A 19,447-nucleotide genomic window follows, 5' to 3' on the forward strand; every position below is an offset into this window, starting at 1 on the left:
CAACAGCAGATTTCATGCCAATGGATGTGCAGATAGAATTAATAGAAAAAATTGTTGGTGTCATTAAAGAAGTTAGAACTTCAATTGCTAGTAGGAAATATAATTCTTATAGCAACATTTTTTTTTTTTTTTTTTTTTTACATTACAAGGGCACTGGCCAAGGGAAAACAAAGTGTTGGAATAAAAAAATATCCCGCTGGTTGCCAGGCCCTGTTAAGAGGAAAGTAGGAGAAAGAGAAAAAACAAAAAAATCTAAAAGGAGGGTCCAGTTAACGTAAGAGGTGTCTTGACACTCCTCTTTTGAAAGAGTTTAAGTCATAGGCAGGTGGAAATACAGACACAGGTAGAGAGTTCCAGAGTTTACCAGTGTAGGGAATGAAGGAGTGAAGATACTGGTTAACTCTTGCATTAGGAAGATGGACAGAATAGGGATGAGAAGAAGTAGAGAGTCTTGTGCAGCGAGGCCGCAGGAGGGGGGAAGGCATGCAGTTAGCAAGTTCAGAAGAGCAGACAGCATGAAAACAGCGGTAGAAGACAGATAAAGATGCAACATTGCGGCGGTGACTTAAAGAATCAAGACAGTCAGTTAGAGGAGAAGAGTTGATAAGACTGATGGTTTTGTTTATCTTAGAAAATCCGGGTTAGGTAAGGAAATTACAAGAAAGTGTAATGCTATATTTATTTTTTTATATGGATAAATATATTTTGGTTCATTTAAAACAGTGAGATCATTACCCTTATTCAAACTTAACAGTACACAAGCAATCCATTAAGAAGAAACTTGCAGAATGTAGTTTGTCCAAACATTTGCTTTCTTTATTCATGATTTCATGTACAATTATGAGATTTAAATTCAGCAGAACCACATTTTTTTTTTTTAATCAAGTCAAACTGTATATCATGAAAAAAAAAAAAAAATTGGTACAGTTGACCCTTATTTTGTACTCGGGTTAGGGACCGGAAAACACTGTGTAAATACAAAAATCCATGTAAAAATCTGAACCCATGGAAATACTGTAGGAGCAACCATATAGACCAATGACCAAAGTTACTGAATTCCATATAGAACAAAAAATGAGTAATTGATAAAGTTAAAGTTATATAAAGATATGTAAGAAAACAAATAGTAAACATAAATGAGAAAAGTAATGTATCAGTTTTGATGAAAACTATATTAGAGGTACATCACATTAGTGTTTAAACTGTAAAAAAATCATTGCTCTAGACTGAAAAGTATGGTAATAGGAAATCAAAATGTCTGGCAGCAATACTAAAAATGTTTTTTTCCCCTTACGTAATTGATATTCAGCACAGAACAGGTGTATAATAAAAAAAATAAAATAAAAATGAAGAAATCATTGTAAATTCAAAACCGTGCAAAAAACAAAGGGTAAAATAAGGGTGTACTGTATTACAAGGAATACAATAAAAAAAGATACAATGCTAAGAAATCCTATTAATATCAAAGGAGACAGCAGTACCTGATGTAGTGGGTGCTGAGGTGAACAGACTGTGAGTGCGGGGGGAAAGGAAAGAAGGAATGGCTTATTACTTTCATTCCCCACACTTCTACTAATGTAATGAAACCATGCAATCCTGCCAATGTACTTTTCCTTCATTGTTGAAGTAGTCTTTGAATTTCTCCCTTATATTTTTGGTATCATTTGAATGGCCCCTACCAACAGCCTGCAAACCGTCTACAGCACCGTGTGGGAAGTGGTGCATATGGCCTACTTGGATGCTTCCACTGTCCATATCCTCAGCATCAATAAATCCAGGAGATGTATATGAATTGCTAGAAGATTCATGCAACATATTATGCAAGGTTACAGCAGCCAATATTATGTCTTTTACCTTCTCTGGTGATATTCTTATGGGCTGCTTGAATATTTGAAATCTTGCAGCAAGAATACTGAACGCATTCTCAGATGTCCTCCTAGCACGGGAAACACGGTAGTTATATATAATTTTGTCATGGGTTTGATCCCTTCCTGGATATGGTTTCATTAGGTAAGTTTTTAGGGGGAAGGCATCATCTCCAACAAATACATAGGGGCACTTCTTGTCAGAAAAAGGTATATTCTCTGGTTGAGGAATATCTAACACATTACCCTCAACCCCCTGCTTCAGGCTACACCTATCTCAAACTCCACCATCACTGGCTCGTCCACAGCTACCAACATCAACATACAAAAATTTGCAGTCTGCATCTACTAATGCCATCAGGATCACACTAACATGTCCTTTATAATCATAAAAAGTAGATCCTGAGTTTGGTGGTTTGCAGATCAAGACTCTCTTGCCATCAAGTGCACCAATACATAATGGAAATTGCCACTTGTTATAAAAATCATTTGCAATTTTACGCCACTGTTCAGCTTTCCTTGGTAAACACATGTATTTTGGTTGAAGGACCTGGTAGATTGCCCTGCACACACTTGGGGTGATGGCAGAGATTAAGTTGTGGCTGATCCTAAACTGGCAAGACAAGCTTCTGTAGGACCCTCCTAAAAAAGAAGAGACAATAATATTAAAATGTTAGTGCTCTCAAGAAAGAGTTTAAGTCATAGGAAGGAGGAAATACAGAAGCAGGGATAGAGTTCCAGATTATAACTGTGGAAATGATGAAACAGTGAAGATACTTGTTGACTCTTGTGTAAGGGAGGTGGACAGAATAGGAGTGAGAGGGAGTAGAAAGTCTTGTGCAGTGAGGCCACATGAGAGGGGAATGCATGTGGTTAGCAAGTTCAGAGTAGCAGTTAGCATGAACATATATGTTCAAGAAATATATGAATATATATCTTGAAGGTCTATGAGACCTGATGAGTGACCAGTGGCCAGCATTGCATATGCCCGATAACCTTTACCTTTCCCTTAATTCATAATGAAATAATACCTTACATACATACCAGTTGCTAGATGATGTAGTGTCAGAAGAAGGCGTTCATAAGGAGTAACTGCCTGTCGCATATTGGTATCTTCCTTCTTTATAAGTGGGGTCACCTGGAGGTAAAAAAGTTATCTTGAGTATTTAACGTCATTCTCAACTAGCATATATGTTCTTTCTATATAATAAATAATACAATAATAAGTCATTACATTAATCTATTATGCATATTCAATAAAAACAATACACTTCAATGCAAAATCTCTGCTATAGCATGTTACTTAACTTCATGACAAAAATAAGTACCTACTAAGACTTTGGTATCTATAGTAAGTTAGGTTAAGCCCAGTTCACAGTAGTCTTTCAACAGAGACCATTTCCATATGGCATCAGTAATGTCAATGAACAGATTCAGTGGCAGAAAGAGTCCAAACAATGCCAAACTTATTTCATCAATTCAGTTTAATGGAATCCATTCTAACAGAATCTATCATGGTGCCAGGTTGCACACTAATATCCATGACTGGCCTCTAAAAACTTTGGTCAAGAGAAATATTAGGACTGGTTGAACACACTTCCAAGAAATTAATTCTCCTGATACAGTATTTTTCCCTCTACATGATGGTATATTCCATTTTTTGCTTCAAGAACAGGTTGGATAATTTTATGGTCAGCAATGGTAGGTGGTAATAAGTGTTTTCAGGTCCATAGGAGCTACCTTGTGTAGGTCAAGTGGCCTTTTGTAGTCGCCTTATATTCATAATGTTCTTATTTCTTGGGTAAATTCTAAATTCTATTGTAATTCTTTTTCCTCCCAGAAAAAATAGTATCTTTGCAACTTGTGACTAGTGCCTAACCTCACCTATACAAATCTAACCAAACTTAACCTAACCAAACCAAATCTAACCTAACATTATGGTAGTTTGAGTTCAGTTACATTAGGTTAGGTTACAAAAGATTCTCATGGTTATCAGTGAATAAACAATGTAAATGTCTATCAGTTGAAATAAATAAGAAAAGCCAATTCTTGTGCAAGTACTTGCAAAATGTTAGCAGAATTACTTCCTAAGAAGAGTGCTGAGTTGGACTTAATATCTATCTTGTGTGAGATTCTTCATCTCTCAATTTCCCTAAGAATTTTTTACTTTTGAAATACTCAACTATTTCCTATTGGAGTCTATGAAGGATGGCAGCTTCTCCCCATGGTAAGGAATAGGATAGATTAGTGTTTTACTATCCCTCAGAGGACGAGGACGTTCAGGCGGGTAGGTTAGTTTACAGGGGTTTATGGTGTAAATATAAAAATAAATAAATAACACATCAGAATAACTCTTACTAACCTGGGCTAACAGTTCCTGAAATTGGTGTTGGTCAGGACGTGTCCATTGTCTCAGTGTGTCTGGGTCTTCAGCCTCAAGCTCCCTCACAAGTCTGAAGGCTACACTCTCTTCTCTCCTTTTCTTCAACCAATCATGGCTCCATACACGCCTCCTCCTCTTCTCCTGCTGCTTCCTGTTCAAATAGTCCAGCATCACATATGCTACAATGTCAGGATCCATGATCTTCTTGAGGTTGTGTTGGGGCTATGCAGGCTGTGATGTCACAGCCTCTAGTGTCCCAAAGGTGCAATAGACAGGCTAGATGCGGTGAAGCTGGTTGGACTTCTGCAGATCTCTCTCCTTCTGAGTGTTGATATTGTATGTTTACTTTTGAGATCAGAACTGATGAGCACTCTCAGTGTAGCCTTTGGATCGGGGATACACAAAAATCAAGAGGATTCGACTCGGTTCTCGTGCCATTTATAACATACACCGAAACTATAGTTCACTCGGAGCTTTCCACCGTGTGATCATTCTCAGTGATAAATAACCGGGGACAAAACTTTGCTGGCTTAAAGTTGCGTGAAAAAACGCTCATATGACTGTGCCTTTATCCGCCCCTGTATGGAGTAGTCTTCGCATGTTTGGGAGGGTTCCACTCACACAGTATTATTAGATAGGATAGAATTAAAAGCTTTTTGTCTCAACTCACCTCCTGTGACTGACTCTCTTCAGCCTCTTTCTCACTGCCTAAATGTTACATCTCTTTTTATCTTTTATCTTTAAGGGCAGATGAGGAGGGATGCATTTCTTAGTGCCTCTGTCAGCTCCTGTCCCCAGGTCCTCTGCTACAGGGGAGTCCTTTCAGGCCAGGGGTTCTCGCAGTGGAGGATCCCATGGCTTGGGTAGATCTCGCTAGGGAAGTAGTTTGCTCTCCTGTGCCTGTGGGCACTTGGCTGCAGTGGCACTGGAGAGAGTGGATGGAGAGTGGGGCAGGAGGGTGGGTAGTGAAGACTGCATTATGGGTATGTCCTCCCCTTTCTGTGTCCTCTTTAGTCTCTTTAGTTTGTGAGTTATGTGTGACCTTGGACTTAGTGGTGCAGGAAATGTTTGCCAAAGGGGCCATAGAGCTTGTGGTGGGCAAGCTAGAGGGCTTTTATAACCATCTGTTTCTTGTTTCCAAGGTAACAGGAGGTTGGACACCTGTGTTCGACCTCTCAGCTCTAAACAAGTTTTTAGATGTCAGCCTCTTTCGGATGGAGATGGTGGTGTCAGTTTTGGAGTCCATGAACATGGGGGATTGAATGGTATCTCTGGATCTGAAGGATGCATATTTCCAACTTCCAGTCCACCTGCATTCTCACAAGTACCTGCGGTTCGATTAGAGGGGCAAAGTTTTTCAGTTCAGTTCTTTGTTTTGGCTTTGCCATTGCCCTGCAGGTCTTTACCAAGGTGATGGCTCCAATGTCTTCATGGGCTCACTGAGACGATATCTCTTTGCACCGTTACCTGGATGATTGGTTGGTCACAGGGACTACTCTCTGAGGGTGCATAGGTGCTATCCGGGCTATTTTGCGGCTATATGCTCAGTTGGGTATTCAGATCATTCTACCCAAATTAGACCTGGTACTCAGCAAGAGAAAGCAGTACCTGGGCATGGTGCTGGATTCAGTGAGGGCTCTGGTTTTTCCATTGCCAGAAAGGATCAGCCATTTTCTGTCAGTGGCACAATGTTTTCTAGAGGACAGAGCTCCTATAGTGTCTCTCTTGGGTCATCTGGCTTCCCTGGAGAGGCTGGTCCCGGGCAGCAAGGTACGCTCTCGGTCCCTTCAGTGGTGTCTGAAGAAACACTGGAAGGCAGTGTCGGACCCACCCTGGTGGTGGGTTCCTCCTTCCCATCTCTGTCTAGCGGACCTCTCCTGGTGGATGGAACCAGGTCATCTACTCAGGGGAGCTCTCTTTGTGATGGTGCCTCCGGAACAGTCTCTGTTTTTGGACGCGTCCCTTCATGTTTGTGGTGCTCATCTGGGGGACTCTCTCGTCTCATGGGTGTGGTCTCCAGAGGAGCAGAGGTTTCACATCAACCACCTGAAGGTGATGGCTGTTTTCCAGGCTCTGCAGTCCTTTCAGCAAGAATTATCAGGCACAGTGGTGTCTCTCATGTCAGACAATTCAACAGTAGTGGCCTATGTGCGGAACTCGGGGGCCACTTGGTCCGAGTGTCTGTCAGGTCTGGTGGGAGACATTCTCTGGTTGTGCGAGGACAAATTGATCTCTCTTTGCCTCAGGTTCTTGCCGGGATGGTGCAATGCAGTGGCAGATGTCCTCAGTTGTGACTGTATGGGGTCGGAGTGGACTCTACATCCAGTAGTGTGCAGGCAGGTCTTCCAAGTGTGGAATACACCACAGGTGGATCTGTTTGCAACTGCTTTAAATCACCAGTTACCTCTGTATGTGTGTCCCCTGGCAGACCCGGGAGCTTGGAAAGAGGATGCATTTGCCTTTCCATGGGAGGGCTTGGATCTGTATGCCTTTCCTCCCTTCTCTCTGATTCGTCAGGTGCTGGTTTGAATCAGAGAATCCGTTTGTGTTTACGTGACTCTGATTGCCCTGCAGTGGCATCAGGCAGATTGGTTTCCTCTGCTTCTGAATCTGCTAGTGTACCTTCCTTGAGTGTTGCCACCATGGGCCTCTCTGCTTGGCCAGCCTCATTGCCATCTCTTTCACAAGACTTAAGGGGCACTTTATCTTCACATGTGGAGACTCTCCAGTGTCTTTTCTGAAAGAGAGGCTTTTCATGGAAGGCTGCTAGATTTATGGCCCTTCTGGTCAGACAGTCCTCTGCCAGAGTCAGTCAGGCAAAATGGTCTGTCTTCTATGATTGGTGTGAATTGAGAGGTTGTCATCCTCTCTTGGCCTCTGTAATGGACTTAGTGAAATTTTAGATTTTCTTTGGGACACAGAGCATTTGTCCTTGCTGTCCATTAGGGGCTATCGTGCAGCTTTGGCCCCCATTTTCCGGCAGGCTGGCTTAGATATCTCACAGGATTGGGATCTGTCAGCTGTTTGGGGGATTTACCAAGTTGGCTCCTTCTTGTTCACCATGCATTCCTGCGTGGCTTTTGTTCTTAGATTTACATTCCTTAATAAAGTCCCCTTATGAGCCTCTTTGTTTGGCTTCATTGAGGGACGTTGCACTAAAGTTCTCTTTCCTTTTGGCTTTAGTGTCTGCTCACCGAGTTAGCGAACTGCATGGGCTTTCAGTGGAAGTTCATCTCTCTAAGGGTTGGTTGTCTATGACTTTTTTTTGCCCCTGATTTTCTAGCGAAGACTCAACTCCCAGGTGATGAATCTCAGTCTGACTTCACCATTCCTGCTCTTACGGAGCACGTTGGCGACTCGAAAGGGGACAGGCCCAGTCAGAGCCCTCAGGGATTACCTTCATAAGACCAGGGATTGTCGTCCTAGATGCTCCCGCCTTTTTGTGACAGTTACTGAGCCTCGGCGTGTGGTGCACCCTCATACTATTTCTCACTGAATATGTCAGGTTATCCAGCATGCACATGAGGATGTTTCTAAGGACATGTGCTTGGTTCGGGTAAAGGTACATGAAGTTAGAGCAGTGGTGACGAGTGCTTTGTTCAAGAAGATTTGGAGTATTCCTGCTGTTCTTTGGGCAGGAACCTGGAAGATTATGCCCACATTTGCTTATTTTTATCTCAGGGATATTTCTCATTAGTATTTGGACACCTTTTCTCTGGGTGCCTGTTTTGTTGGCTCTCAGGGTAATTCAATAATTTTTCTTTTGGGTTCCTTATACATACTGTTCTATGTATTGCCCTCTTTGGGGTTCGGGATCATTGGACTGTTCTCATGGCAAGAGTTGGGATGCTCCTTTCACTCCTATGGTTTTGTCCCTCTGTCATGGGTTATGAGTGCTGCACCCACCTCAGGATATGGCTTCTGCCTTGTAAGTTTTGGGTTTGTAAGGTTATGTGTCTTGGGGAGTGAAAGTTATTTTTAGGAGTGAGGTCATCCTCCATCCTATATTTGGGATTCAGTTCTTAAGCAATGATTTATAATTATGGATAGTAGTATGTGTAATAACAAATAGGATTTTTTAATGTAAAATCCATTTTTATCCACATACTTACCCATAATAATTATAATTGAGTTTCCCTTCCTCCCTCCCCTATATGACCTTTTAGGCTAGAGGTGAATGAGGGAATTTGCCTGATGGGTGGTACCTGGGAGTAGAAAACAGGCTGGGTGTCTTCTGAAAGTAAACGAGAAAGGGGGCACCTCAAATATTTCTTTCTTTTCTTTTATCTCGAGCTGTTAGACATGCTGTAAGTTTGCTGTGGGAATGGGGGGTTTTAAGCAGTAATTAATGATAATGGGTAAGTCTGTTGGTAAAAATGGATTTTACATTAAAAAATCCTATATTTCATGTAAGATTTTACTTTGTGCATTACAAAACAATTCTTTCTTGTGAGCAAGGCTTGTAAAAAAGCTAGACTAATAGAAATGTTGTTTTGTGAACATAAATGTATATACAAGACAGTAACACCACCTTGAGAGATGGTGTTCCCAGCAACATGATAGCAACCTAGTTATCTGATACAGGCAACCCCCGTTTACTAAAGGGGTTATGTTCCTAAAAAACACTTCGTTACGTGAAACTTCGTTAAGCGAACTGATTATAACAAGTTTAACCCCTGATTTGAACTTCCATTGAGAGTAAGCAAAGCGAGAGTGCATCATAGTACAGTAAAATGTTTATTGAAATTAAAAATTATGAAGTTAAACATTTAGGTAGTTTAATTTAAGTCATTATAATGTACACTAAAGTATTTATTGACGTAACTTTATAATGTTGATGATCTTAACTTTATGAAGGGAGGAAGAGTGAAACGGGAAAGACACTAACCGACAACCTGTGGAATGTAAACAAAGTGCGCATCATTGTACTGCATACAAAACTTATGTACCACATTTCCACAAGGCTTTCCATTTTATCCATTGTAGAGTCACAAGTTCAGGTGGTTCTTTTAGCTTGCAAGGAAGATACGGTCTCACCAGCCTTCTTAATAGAGTCTGCTGACTTGAAAATAGAGACAGTTTAATATGGAGTCAAGATGGTGGCCAGCACTGCTATAGTTTTCTGGCCTCTCTCGTGCCTGTGAATAATATCTAGCTTCACTTGGAGAGTAAGAGACTTCCTGGTCTTTTTACGAACACTAGGCCAATTGCAGGGCGTTTTGGTTGTAAGTTGAGCTAGGGAAGATAAGCTGCTGCTGACGCTGTTATGTTTTGACTGGGGAGTGAATGTTGCGCGTGTTGTCCACGAGAGGCTTGATCTTGATCTTGATCTTTATTCTATAGGTGTCACAGGATTTTTCCTGAGGCAGGCCTTAGTACCAGCAGCTCCTGGTGTATTCAAAAGCCTGTCAGCTTGCGTGATATGGTGAGGCTTTCAAATTTGGAAAAAAATTACCTGGATAAAACTTCGTTAAAGCGAGTTTGGTGTTCTTTAAACAAGCAGATGGTAGTAAAATGAAACCTTCGTTGTAGCGAAATTTCGTTGTGTGAACCTTCGTTAAACAGGGGTTGCCTGTACTTTTAGACCGCCATGGTACAGTGGAACCATGCGTGCTTTGGGATCCAGGTTTGAATCCTGTCCACAGTCCAAGTGTAGGTTGGGCTTCCTCACTCGGGGCAGCGGTTTCCTAGCGGTTGGGCTTTGAGATAGGAGGTATCCTATAAAGTATCCCCTTTAGCCCATAAATTGCCGTGAAAAGCCCACATGGTATAAAAAAAAAAAAGCAACCTCGTTACCATCCCTCCAAGCGTTCATGGATGCCATTTCATGGCTTGAGGTTGCTTCGACGTTGCTAAAGTTTCTTGGATCCCACTCAAGAAGTCTTATCTGGCCTCCCTGAGTCCCTTGCCTATGAAATATTCACATCACCCTTGAACATATTCTTTTTGGGAGTATATACAGTCCCCATGAGTAGCTGTTACTTTCGTTTCTTTTCTTCCAACATTTGAAACAGGACTGTAGATGGTTGGACACATACAGTTTTAAAAGTAAATAATCGTTTAATATAGTGGGGAAACAAGTGAGTAAAGAAAAAAAGTAAAAAGTGACAGCTTGTTTTTGTTGAAATGCTTGAAGTTCATGGTGTTTTCAATCTGTTTAAATTGTTTTATTTATTTTACTATAGATAAAACTTAATTTACAACCCAGTACTTAGTGACTCATGGTGACATTGGGCCCATACTAAGTAATAGTTTAGGGGGTTGACTTATCTGTGGTCAAATTATAGAGGTCAACTTATGTACCACATAGAGTTATAAGCCACAATAAATGGTACTGTTAGGTTAGTTTTTGTGTTAGGTTAACTTAGATTGTTTGTTTTGGCTTGGTAGTCAGGGTAACCCAAATGAACCAAATGTTGCATTTTATGTAAAATTCTAAGGTGGCAAAAATCAACATTTGGTAAAATGAAGGATCCATTTGCATCATTCAGACTTTTCATTATCTGGACTGGTGTTTGCACCATTTAGTCCAGAAAAACGAGAATTGAGTGTAGATACGTATATTCTTGGTTCGTAGTTATTATGGACTGAATACTTCAGTAAAAATAGAGACATTCTTAGGGGTTATTTTGTTTCCTCCAGATCCATACATCATCATGCATATAATATTAAAGCAATAAAATTAAACAGAAAATTATGATATAAGAGAGGGATAGAAAAAAATAGCTATAAATATTTTGGTGCACTTGAGATGTGGGGTTTTGCCATATGCGCATCCAACCGTTTTCCTGAACTAACAATTCTTTTTATCTATAGGTATGTGTGATGTATTTATTTATTACATTCATTATAAAGCTGTGGAATATGTATGTAAAGTACAGAATAAAAGATTAAAAGAATGTAAATATAAAATTTTTCTTCCATAGTCTGACATCATGAGTTCTCAGAAGAGAAAGTATTTGATAACAAGTATCGTATGATAGCCACACTTTGGCTCATCACATTGGAATGATATATATATGAAGCAACTTGTGATTTTTTTTATTATATGGGATAAATAGAAAATATCCAAAAAACTAACTTACCATGACCCGTATTTCTGAAAAAAGGACAACACTGTATGTGTTAATATTGCTGTTATTTCAAAATTTATTTATTTAGTTCATTTAAAAATACTGGTATGGTGGTCTTCTACACGATGTAAGGAAGAATTTGCTCTCTGAAGGATATTTTTTTACTCTTTCAGAGTTTTACTGTATTATCTTGGTTTTCTGTAGTATGGTTAATTTTTCTACATGTAACCATAATCATGATGTATATTCTATTATTTGAATGTGTTTGACATCTTACTCAGTTTTAGTCATATCTACTGAAAAGCGAGCATTTTCATAAGAGAAAAATAGTTCAGATGTCTTTCTCTTTTCCAGACATTGTGACATGGAATTGTCAAGAAATCTGACTGTAGCTACTATCCTTGTACTTGGAGTTGGGACTTCACTTGGCATCTATGTATTGTGGCAATATCACAATTCTTTAAAGAAAAAAAGAAATAAGATGATTCCTCGAATCCAGTAAGTTTTTATTTATCAAGTTTTGTAGATGAATTTTGCTTGTGTGCTGATTACTCTCTTTAGAATAAAAAATTGCAATACAGTAGTGATTAATTCATGAAGAAATGGAAAGATGAGGAATGCAAGGATGTGCAAACACAGATATGGGATACATCAAAATGTTTGACTACCCTTTATATGGTAACAAGAGACAGTTAGATATATTCTCAGCTTTCAGCTAAACAACAGAAAATAAAAAAAAATCATTATGGGTTGACCCGACACCATGTTTATGGTGAGATACACCCTCACATCCCTTATCACACTACTTATTCACCAACACACTTGCAGTCTTTTCACTGGCAATAGTTATGCATCTTATTTTTCCTATTTATTTCACCATTCTAGTGAAATTCTAACACTCACACAAATGTAGTGGTGCCCTGTATATTTTCCAGGCATTGCACATCAGTAGAACACTTTGAAACGAAAAACTGTTTTGTTATCCAAAAGCAAGGAATGGTCACTGAAGAGAACTCTTATATGTTAATTTATCAAATACTGAAACTTTTTCTTTGCTTTCAAAAACATATGATGTCCTACCTATGTTACCCTGTAGATTTTTTTTTTTTTTTTCAAATGGAGAAAGAGTGAGTTACCAGTTTGTGCAAAATGATGTTTATGTTTGCAGGAGTTCTAAACACATGTGACACTGTTTAACAGTAGAATTATTTTTTAAACCAAAGGAGGCTCATGTATGATAGAAGAAAATTTTTATTAACTTTTAGAAATGATTGCCAAAATGATGCATGAGTTAGAAATATTGCTTAAAGTGAGATCTCTCAGAATACAGTAATTTCTCATCTACCATGGGTATTGTGTTCCAGAATCACCTGCAATTGGTGAAAATCCCCATAGTAGAAACAGTAGTGGTTAAAGTGATTCATTAGGGTATTGCAATGTTCTTGTATACATTAAATCTTTCATAAAATCCCCACACACTCTTATAGACCTTTTCTATACTCTTAAACACTCTTAAAAACCTTGACATTTTATAAAAACATTGCTTCAGCATGTGAAGGAGTTTCACCTCTACTATTTTAAGTACCTTTCTCTGGCACTTGAAGTCACTGCCAGAAGGCTTAGAAGGTACAGGATCTTTGGGCAGCATTGTAGGTGTTTAAATAAAGTCACAATTTAACACAATAAAGCTAAAACAGAGCTAAACAACTCAACTAAAGATGCTGTGGATACAGATAACTCGATTTACGCGATAGATGTGTTCCAAGAGGCATTGTGTATATCAAAATTCGCTTAAAACAAACATGTAATTCTCATAATAAGCAATAGATAATAGGGGGAATGTGGGATGTGGTCCCAAAAAATTTGTACAAAATACAAGCAACCCTCGCTTAATGAAGGGGTTATGTTCTTAAAAAACCTTCGTTAAGTGAAATTTCGTTAAGCAAACCGATTATAACAGGTTTAACCCTTGACTTGAACTTCCATTGAGAGTAAACAAAGCAAGAGTGCATCATAGTACAGTGAATGGTGTGATGAAAGTAAAAATTATGAAGTTAAACATTTAGGCAGTTTAATTTAAGTCATTATAATGTACACTAATGTATGTATGTATGTAACTTTATAATGTTGATGATCTTAAGTTTATGAAGGGATGGAGAGTGAAACGGGAAAGACACTAACCGGCAACCTGTGAAATGTAAACAAAAGGCGCATCATTGTATCACATACAAAACTTATGTACCACATTGTATCTGGCACTCAGTTTGAGAATGCGGTTGGGCAAACCGATCGCGCAAATTAAATTAATTATAATATTTCTTCAGTTGCGTTATAACAAAAACGCACAAATCAAACACGCATAAATCGAGAGTTATCAGTATGTACATAAAAAGTGAGCTGAACTGTGTGGGATGATCTTGATCTTGATTTTGATGGTACATGTGACTCAGCTTATCTCCTGAGGCTGTGGTCACTAAGCAATCAGCACCCAGGATCTGGAACAGTATGCTCTCATTGCTTATGTCTTCTATAATAGTGTGGCATGAATGAAATAATCTGGGGAAACTAAGACATGCCGTAATGCCACTCAAGCTTCCTTTTCCATATAGTGTAACTCGTTTTTTGACCCTTCTTTATCCGGATTTCGGTTAATCTGGACAGTGTCCGAATTCAATAACAGACAGACAGACAGCCAACAAATGAATTCAAACAATGTCTGCCTTGCACACTTCCAAAAACGGCCAATAGATGGTGGCGCCGCTGCAGTAGGCAGTTGTAAACAAGTCTGACTGACGCTAGTGAACACTATGTATTGTCTGGTATCAGTGAGCAAGTTTGTGCATTTTTCAGTACCTCAGAACTCTTCATTGTGTCTCCCAAGGGTGTTAGGTGTGAGTGAGTGGTCCTAGCTGTGACATAAAAGCTGGAACTAATAAGAAAATTAGAGAAAGGAGCTAGAGTTGCAAGTGTTTGTTAATAGTATTTTTTTTTTTTTTTTGTGCAAGAGAGAAACCCGGCCAAGGGCAACAAATATTTTATTGAAAAAAAAAAGCCCACTGACGTGCTTGTCTCCAAAAAGATTGAAAGAAATATAGTTAGAAGGGATGGTAAATGAGTCATCATTTTTCTATCTTTCCAATTCTAAGTTTTGCATGAAGAATGTATGTGTGTGTAGGCAGATGTTGTTTTATGTGAAGGAAGAGAGTTGTCTATAGAGGGCAGGCTGTGACTGCCCCCTTGTGTTGTGACAGTTGGTTATAATGGTGAATTCACAGCATCCCCTTAACCAGTGCTATTACACCTCACTGAGAGTAATTATTGTTTTGTCAGGTGTATACTGCCTCCTAGTGTGGCCAAGCGAACTGTGTTGGTACATTAGTAAATCAAAAGATAAGCTGATAGAATATTCTGCCAAATACTGCATGGATCAAGTAGAAGTGGTAAAGATGCACCAAGGAAAAATGTAAGGAATGGAAAAAATGCTGCATTAGATACTGCCGTTATGAAGTGATATGTGCAGCAGCTAGAAAGCTGGCACAAAAATTGATACGAGATAATTTCAGGTGGGAATGATGGGTGGCTGAGATGATTCCGCAATTAAAACGGACTTTTTAATGCTACTGTGCAGGGTGAAGCTGGACACACCTAACAGTGCATGACATGGCTGCATCTTGTGGTAGTATACTCATTGTACTTCACGTTTATGAAGTTTTTTTTTTTTTCGTGTGTTCAGCTATTACTGTATAGGTAACTCGATTTACATGATGGATGCATTCCAAGAGGCATCATGTATTTCAAAATACGTGTAAAACAAATTTGTAATTCTCATAAGAAACAATAGATAATAAGGGGGATGCGGGATTTGGTCCAAATCGTGTGTATAAGCAAACTGACCACGCAAATTTAATTAATTATAATTTTTTTTTGGTCGCGTATTAACAAAAACACGTAAATTAAACATGTGTAAATCAAGAGTTACCTGTATATCTCTGCCTATGAGTTGAGTTTTTAAGGTCTTTTTTTATGGTCAAAACTAGGGTTCGAGTTTAAGGGTAGATATAAAATAGCAACCTTCATATACATTTGCACCATTAACATCAGGATATTGGAAAACTGCTACTGAACTTGGACTAAGAGCTGTGTTTACACATGTTAATCTAGTAAGACACGGTAAAAACTGGAAACTGCTACTTATGAGGATTGTACATACTGACACTGTAGTAGGTGGGAACAACAATGTACCTAATACTGTAGTTTATTACTACAGAATATTATATTGATACAAAAGCTAAAAACATAATCGTTTCGTAACGAAATGATCATGGTTGACAGTGCAGTGCTGCCACCTAGTGGCTAGCATTCTGTTTGAACAGCTGTTTAGACATGAAATTTTAAATATCATTTTATGTTTTAAGTATTTTAGATTATTTTAGGTAGTATGTTTTTAGCTTTTGTAACAATAAAATATTCTATAGTAATAAACTACAATATTTGTGTAGGTACATTGTTGGTCCTACTTACTACAGAGTTTCAGTCCCTTGCACAACACAACAGAGGAAGAGGCAGTCTCCCTGAACCAGGAGTTCTATCTGACCTCCCTGAGTCCCTTGCCTATGAAATATTCACATCACCCTTGAACATATTCCTTTTGGGAGTACGTATGTGCAGTCCCCATGAGTAGCGGATACTTTCATTTCTTTTGTTCCAATGTTTGAAGCCAGATGTACTGTAGGTGGTTGGACTCTTGCCATTAGAGTTTTGAAGGTAAATATTTGTCTAATTTAGTGGTGAAACAGGTGAGTAGAGAAAAAAAAAGTAAAAACTGACAGCTTGTTTATGTTGAAATGCTTGAAGTTGGTTTATGTTGAAATGCTTCATTTGGTTTGAATTGTTCTATTTATTTTACTGTTGATAAAACTTAATTTACAAACCAGTACTTGGTGATTCAGGGCATCATTAGACCAGGCTATGTAATACTTTATAGGGGTCAACATATACAGTGGAGACTCAATAGTCGAACTTAATTATTTCCAAGTGGCTGTTCGACTATCAAAAAATTTGGCTACCAATATCTGTAAATCAGCTAATATGTTTTAACCTTAGCAAAACCTTAAGTTTATAAAAATTTCAATGTATTTTTTTTATAATTTTGATTTGTATTTAATGTAAATGAAGGCTGGTGATGGATAACATAAAAGAGGAGGGGAGAAGGATGAGGAGGAGGAGGGAGGCTATTTGTCAGAGGACGAGTCACCATCCATATAAAATGCCTGGTAACTTGGTATGATTCTTTTGAATCCTCTATTGGAGGGCACTTGCACTCTCACTAGATTCCTTGTTTTCACCATTAATAAACCTCATTGTTGTCATGGTAAGTTTCTAAATGAAAAACTACAGAAAGAAAGGAGAAGAATGTTGTTGTTTTCTCAACCGCGGTGCAGTGGCGGGACCAGGGATGTGCACCGGTATCTGGTATACCAGAATACTGGTATTTTAGCTTTGGTGGTACCGGTATTACTGGTATCAGAATGGGAGAAGCACATGTGCAACTGTTCGAGTACCAGATATTTTTTCAAGTACCAAGTCAAACTTTTGCATTTAAGTATTGAAAAGTTCAACTTTTAAGACGTTCAAGTATTGAGTCTTCACTGTGTGAGTTGAATCTATTTAAGAGATTTCTAAAATATTAAAGGCTAAATTTCAGGTTTTGATGTTGAAGCTATTGAAAATAAAAGTACAAGTAGATGTCAGGGCAATACTTTTGAAAATTAACATTATTAGATTGTTGCATTCAATCATTTGTGTTTAAGTTTCAGAGTAGAAGCATAGAACTGCTTGTATGTAGTATTACATAACTTTGTTATTATTATCATTATTATTATTATTATTATTATTATTATTATTATTATTATTATTATTATTATTATTATTATTATCATCATCATCATCATCATCATCATCATTATATTAAAATATGATCTTCCAGCACTTGGATTGGAATTTAGAAAGTATATTTAAACAAGAATAGAGTAATTGATACAATATGAAAATCATTATAGCTCAAGTATTTGCTTCCAGGGACTTGGAGCAGTTGAAGCAGATGAAATGGGAGTGTGTTGGTAAAGTGAAAAAGGTATTTGTTTATCCTGTCAAGTCATGCAAAGGACTTTCTGTTGACTCTGCACAAGCTCACTTCAGGGGACTGGTCTATAAAACAGCAAGGGACAGGTACATGAAGTCAGTGCTTTGAAGAAGATTAGTAATCAATACAGGAGAATAAAATGTGTGAACAAGTTTCAGTTTAGTCTCTTATTGTTAATGAAAAAAATGGACACATATGTATTAAAAAACATGTAAACAATTTTATGCTGTATTTTATATCTATGAAGTAATGTAAGAAGTTTTTATTTAAGTCTCTTTTCTTACATTTCTATGGTGTATCCAGAAAAAGATTCTTACTCTTTTTTTTTTAAGTAATATCATATCATATAATCACTACTTATACAAAAGATACTTGAATTTGTTCTCATTTCCAGATCATTTATAATTGCCACTGAGAAGGGAACAATGATTACTGGGATTATGGTGCCTTCAACTGTGCTGATAGAGGCTACCTTTGAAGACAATATATTGACTCTTAATTTTCCTGGGATGGAGGCACTACATGTGGACACTAAAGAAGTAGAGAAAAATTCCATACGTCTCAAAACAAAGTGTGTAACTAGTAACAGATCCTATCTCCCCCCTTACTATAAGCAGCAAGTCTTATTACCTAATTTTTCCTTTCTTATCTTACTCATTGTATCAGAGTCTCTTAACAGTCTTGCTGTATTCCCTGGATACTGTAATGTTTGCCCCTTTTATTTTATGGAAGGTATGCTTTTACTATTTTAGCACTTATTCAATCCTCATTTTATGTTTATATCAAAATAGTGTTTCATAACATTACCATTCTACAAACTGCTATCTCTCTCTCTCTCTCTCTCTCTCTCTCTCTCTCTCTCTCTCTCTCTCTCTCTCTCTCTCTCTCTCTCTCTCTCTCTCTCTCTCTCTCTCTCTCTCTCTCTCTCTCTCCATGCAAGTAAAATTTTCTTGCCTGTGTCACCAGTTCATCGTGTTACTTTTTATACTTGTAAAGATCTGCCTTTTTATATATATTCTCTTTTTGCTTCCATGCTTGCACCATTTATAGAAAATATGTTTATATTTGATAATTGATATCTTACAGTAATTACATTCTGTCAGTGATAGTGGCAAAGGGAAGCATTTGTCATGAGTTAACTTGCATGTGTGGATACTTTTCATGAGTGACCTTTCAGATCTTTTACTTAATTCTTTCTTATTCTAAGGTTAAATTCTGCCCTTCTCATCATGGATATATAGTTATTACTTTATCTTTAAACATTCAGACTTACAGAGTGCACTTTATTCACTTTAATGATTCAAAATCTTAAACTTCATGCAGCATCTGGGGTGAAGATACTTATGGCTTGGATTGTGGGAAGAATGTCTCCTTATGGCTTCAAAAGATTCTGCTTCGCAAATGCAAACTCCTATATCATGCTGACCTGCCTGCTGACCGTGTGTCCAACCATCCTTTGGAGTCTTCATGTCCTCTTTTGAGAACAGATGATCATGTGAGGACAAAATCATAGTGGCTTTGTGCTTGATAATTAACCTGAAGAAAGAGTTTAAGTAGTTATTTATCTAAGAGTGTGGATTATGTAGTTTGATATATATATGTATATATATATATATATATATATATATATATATATATATATATATATATATATATATATATATATATATATATATAGTACAGGAGAGAGAAGACCCACAAAAGGACGGTTATCTTCATTAAATCCACTTCACAACGTTTCGGGAAAGTATATATCCCATCTTCAGGTACAAAAAGGCACTGTAAAACCACACGTAAAACATTAAAAAAATTACCAGACGCAGTGGTCCTGCTACTTGTTCCTCCAACAGGTAAGTGGGGAGGGAGACTGGCTTACCAGTATTTATAGGCTCCTACTCACTAGATGGTAAAATCTGATTGGTTCACTAAGAATTTCCTATCCATTACAAAATATAGTACAAAATTCTAATCTGTCATAGCTAAT

The 19,447-nt window shown here is 38.0% G+C and overlaps 2 protein-coding genes across 2 annotated transcripts in view; one reads left to right on the forward strand and one right to left on the reverse strand.

The window, feature by feature from the left end:
- Positions 1 to 19,447, forward strand: part of LOC123510409 (mitochondrial amidoxime reducing component 2-like) — a 56,310-nt gene that overhangs the window by 3,580 nt on the left and 33,283 nt on the right. The window contains exons 2-5 of the mRNA XM_045265576.1: positions 11,676 to 11,819; positions 17,400 to 17,549; positions 17,858 to 18,034; positions 18,787 to 18,958. Of these exons, the coding sequence (XP_045121511.1) occupies positions 11,686 to 11,819; positions 17,400 to 17,549; positions 17,858 to 18,034; positions 18,787 to 18,958 (633 nt within the window). The 5' untranslated portion in view covers positions 11,676 to 11,685. The remainder of the gene's footprint in view (positions 1 to 11,675; positions 11,820 to 17,399; positions 17,550 to 17,857; positions 18,035 to 18,786; positions 18,959 to 19,447) is intronic.
- On the reverse strand, positions 495 to 8,854 carry LOC123510410. The gene is made up of 3 exons (XM_045265578.1): positions 4,228 to 8,854; positions 2,910 to 3,003; positions 495 to 2,507 (listed from the first exon to the last, which is right to left on the reverse strand). Exons 1-3 carry the CDS (start codon positions 4,444 to 4,446, stop codon positions 2,143 to 2,145), a joined length of 678 nt encoding a protein of 225 aa, XP_045121513.1. The 5' UTR covers positions 4,447 to 8,854; the 3' UTR covers positions 495 to 2,142.

Source organism: Portunus trituberculatus, chromosome 29 (assembly GCF_017591435.1).
Source record: "Portunus trituberculatus isolate SZX2019 chromosome 29, ASM1759143v1, whole genome shotgun sequence".
In the NCBI taxonomy this organism is placed as follows: Eukaryota; Metazoa; Arthropoda; class Malacostraca; order Decapoda; family Portunidae; genus Portunus; species Portunus trituberculatus.

Excerpts from the sequence above, each read along its gene's own strand:
- LOC123510410 (XM_045265578.1), bottom strand. The coding sequence starts at position 4,446 with ATGGATCCTGACATTGTAGCATATGTGATGCTGGACTATTTGAACAGG. Across the intron at positions 3,004-4,227 it reads TTCAGGAACTGTTAGCCCAG|GTGACCCCACTTATAAAGAA; the intron begins GTTAGTAAGAGT and ends TTTTACCTCCAG. Across the intron at positions 2,508-2,909 it reads ACTACATCATCTAGCAACTG|GAGGGTCCTACAGAAGCTTG; the intron begins GTATGTATGTAA and ends CTTCTTTTTTAG.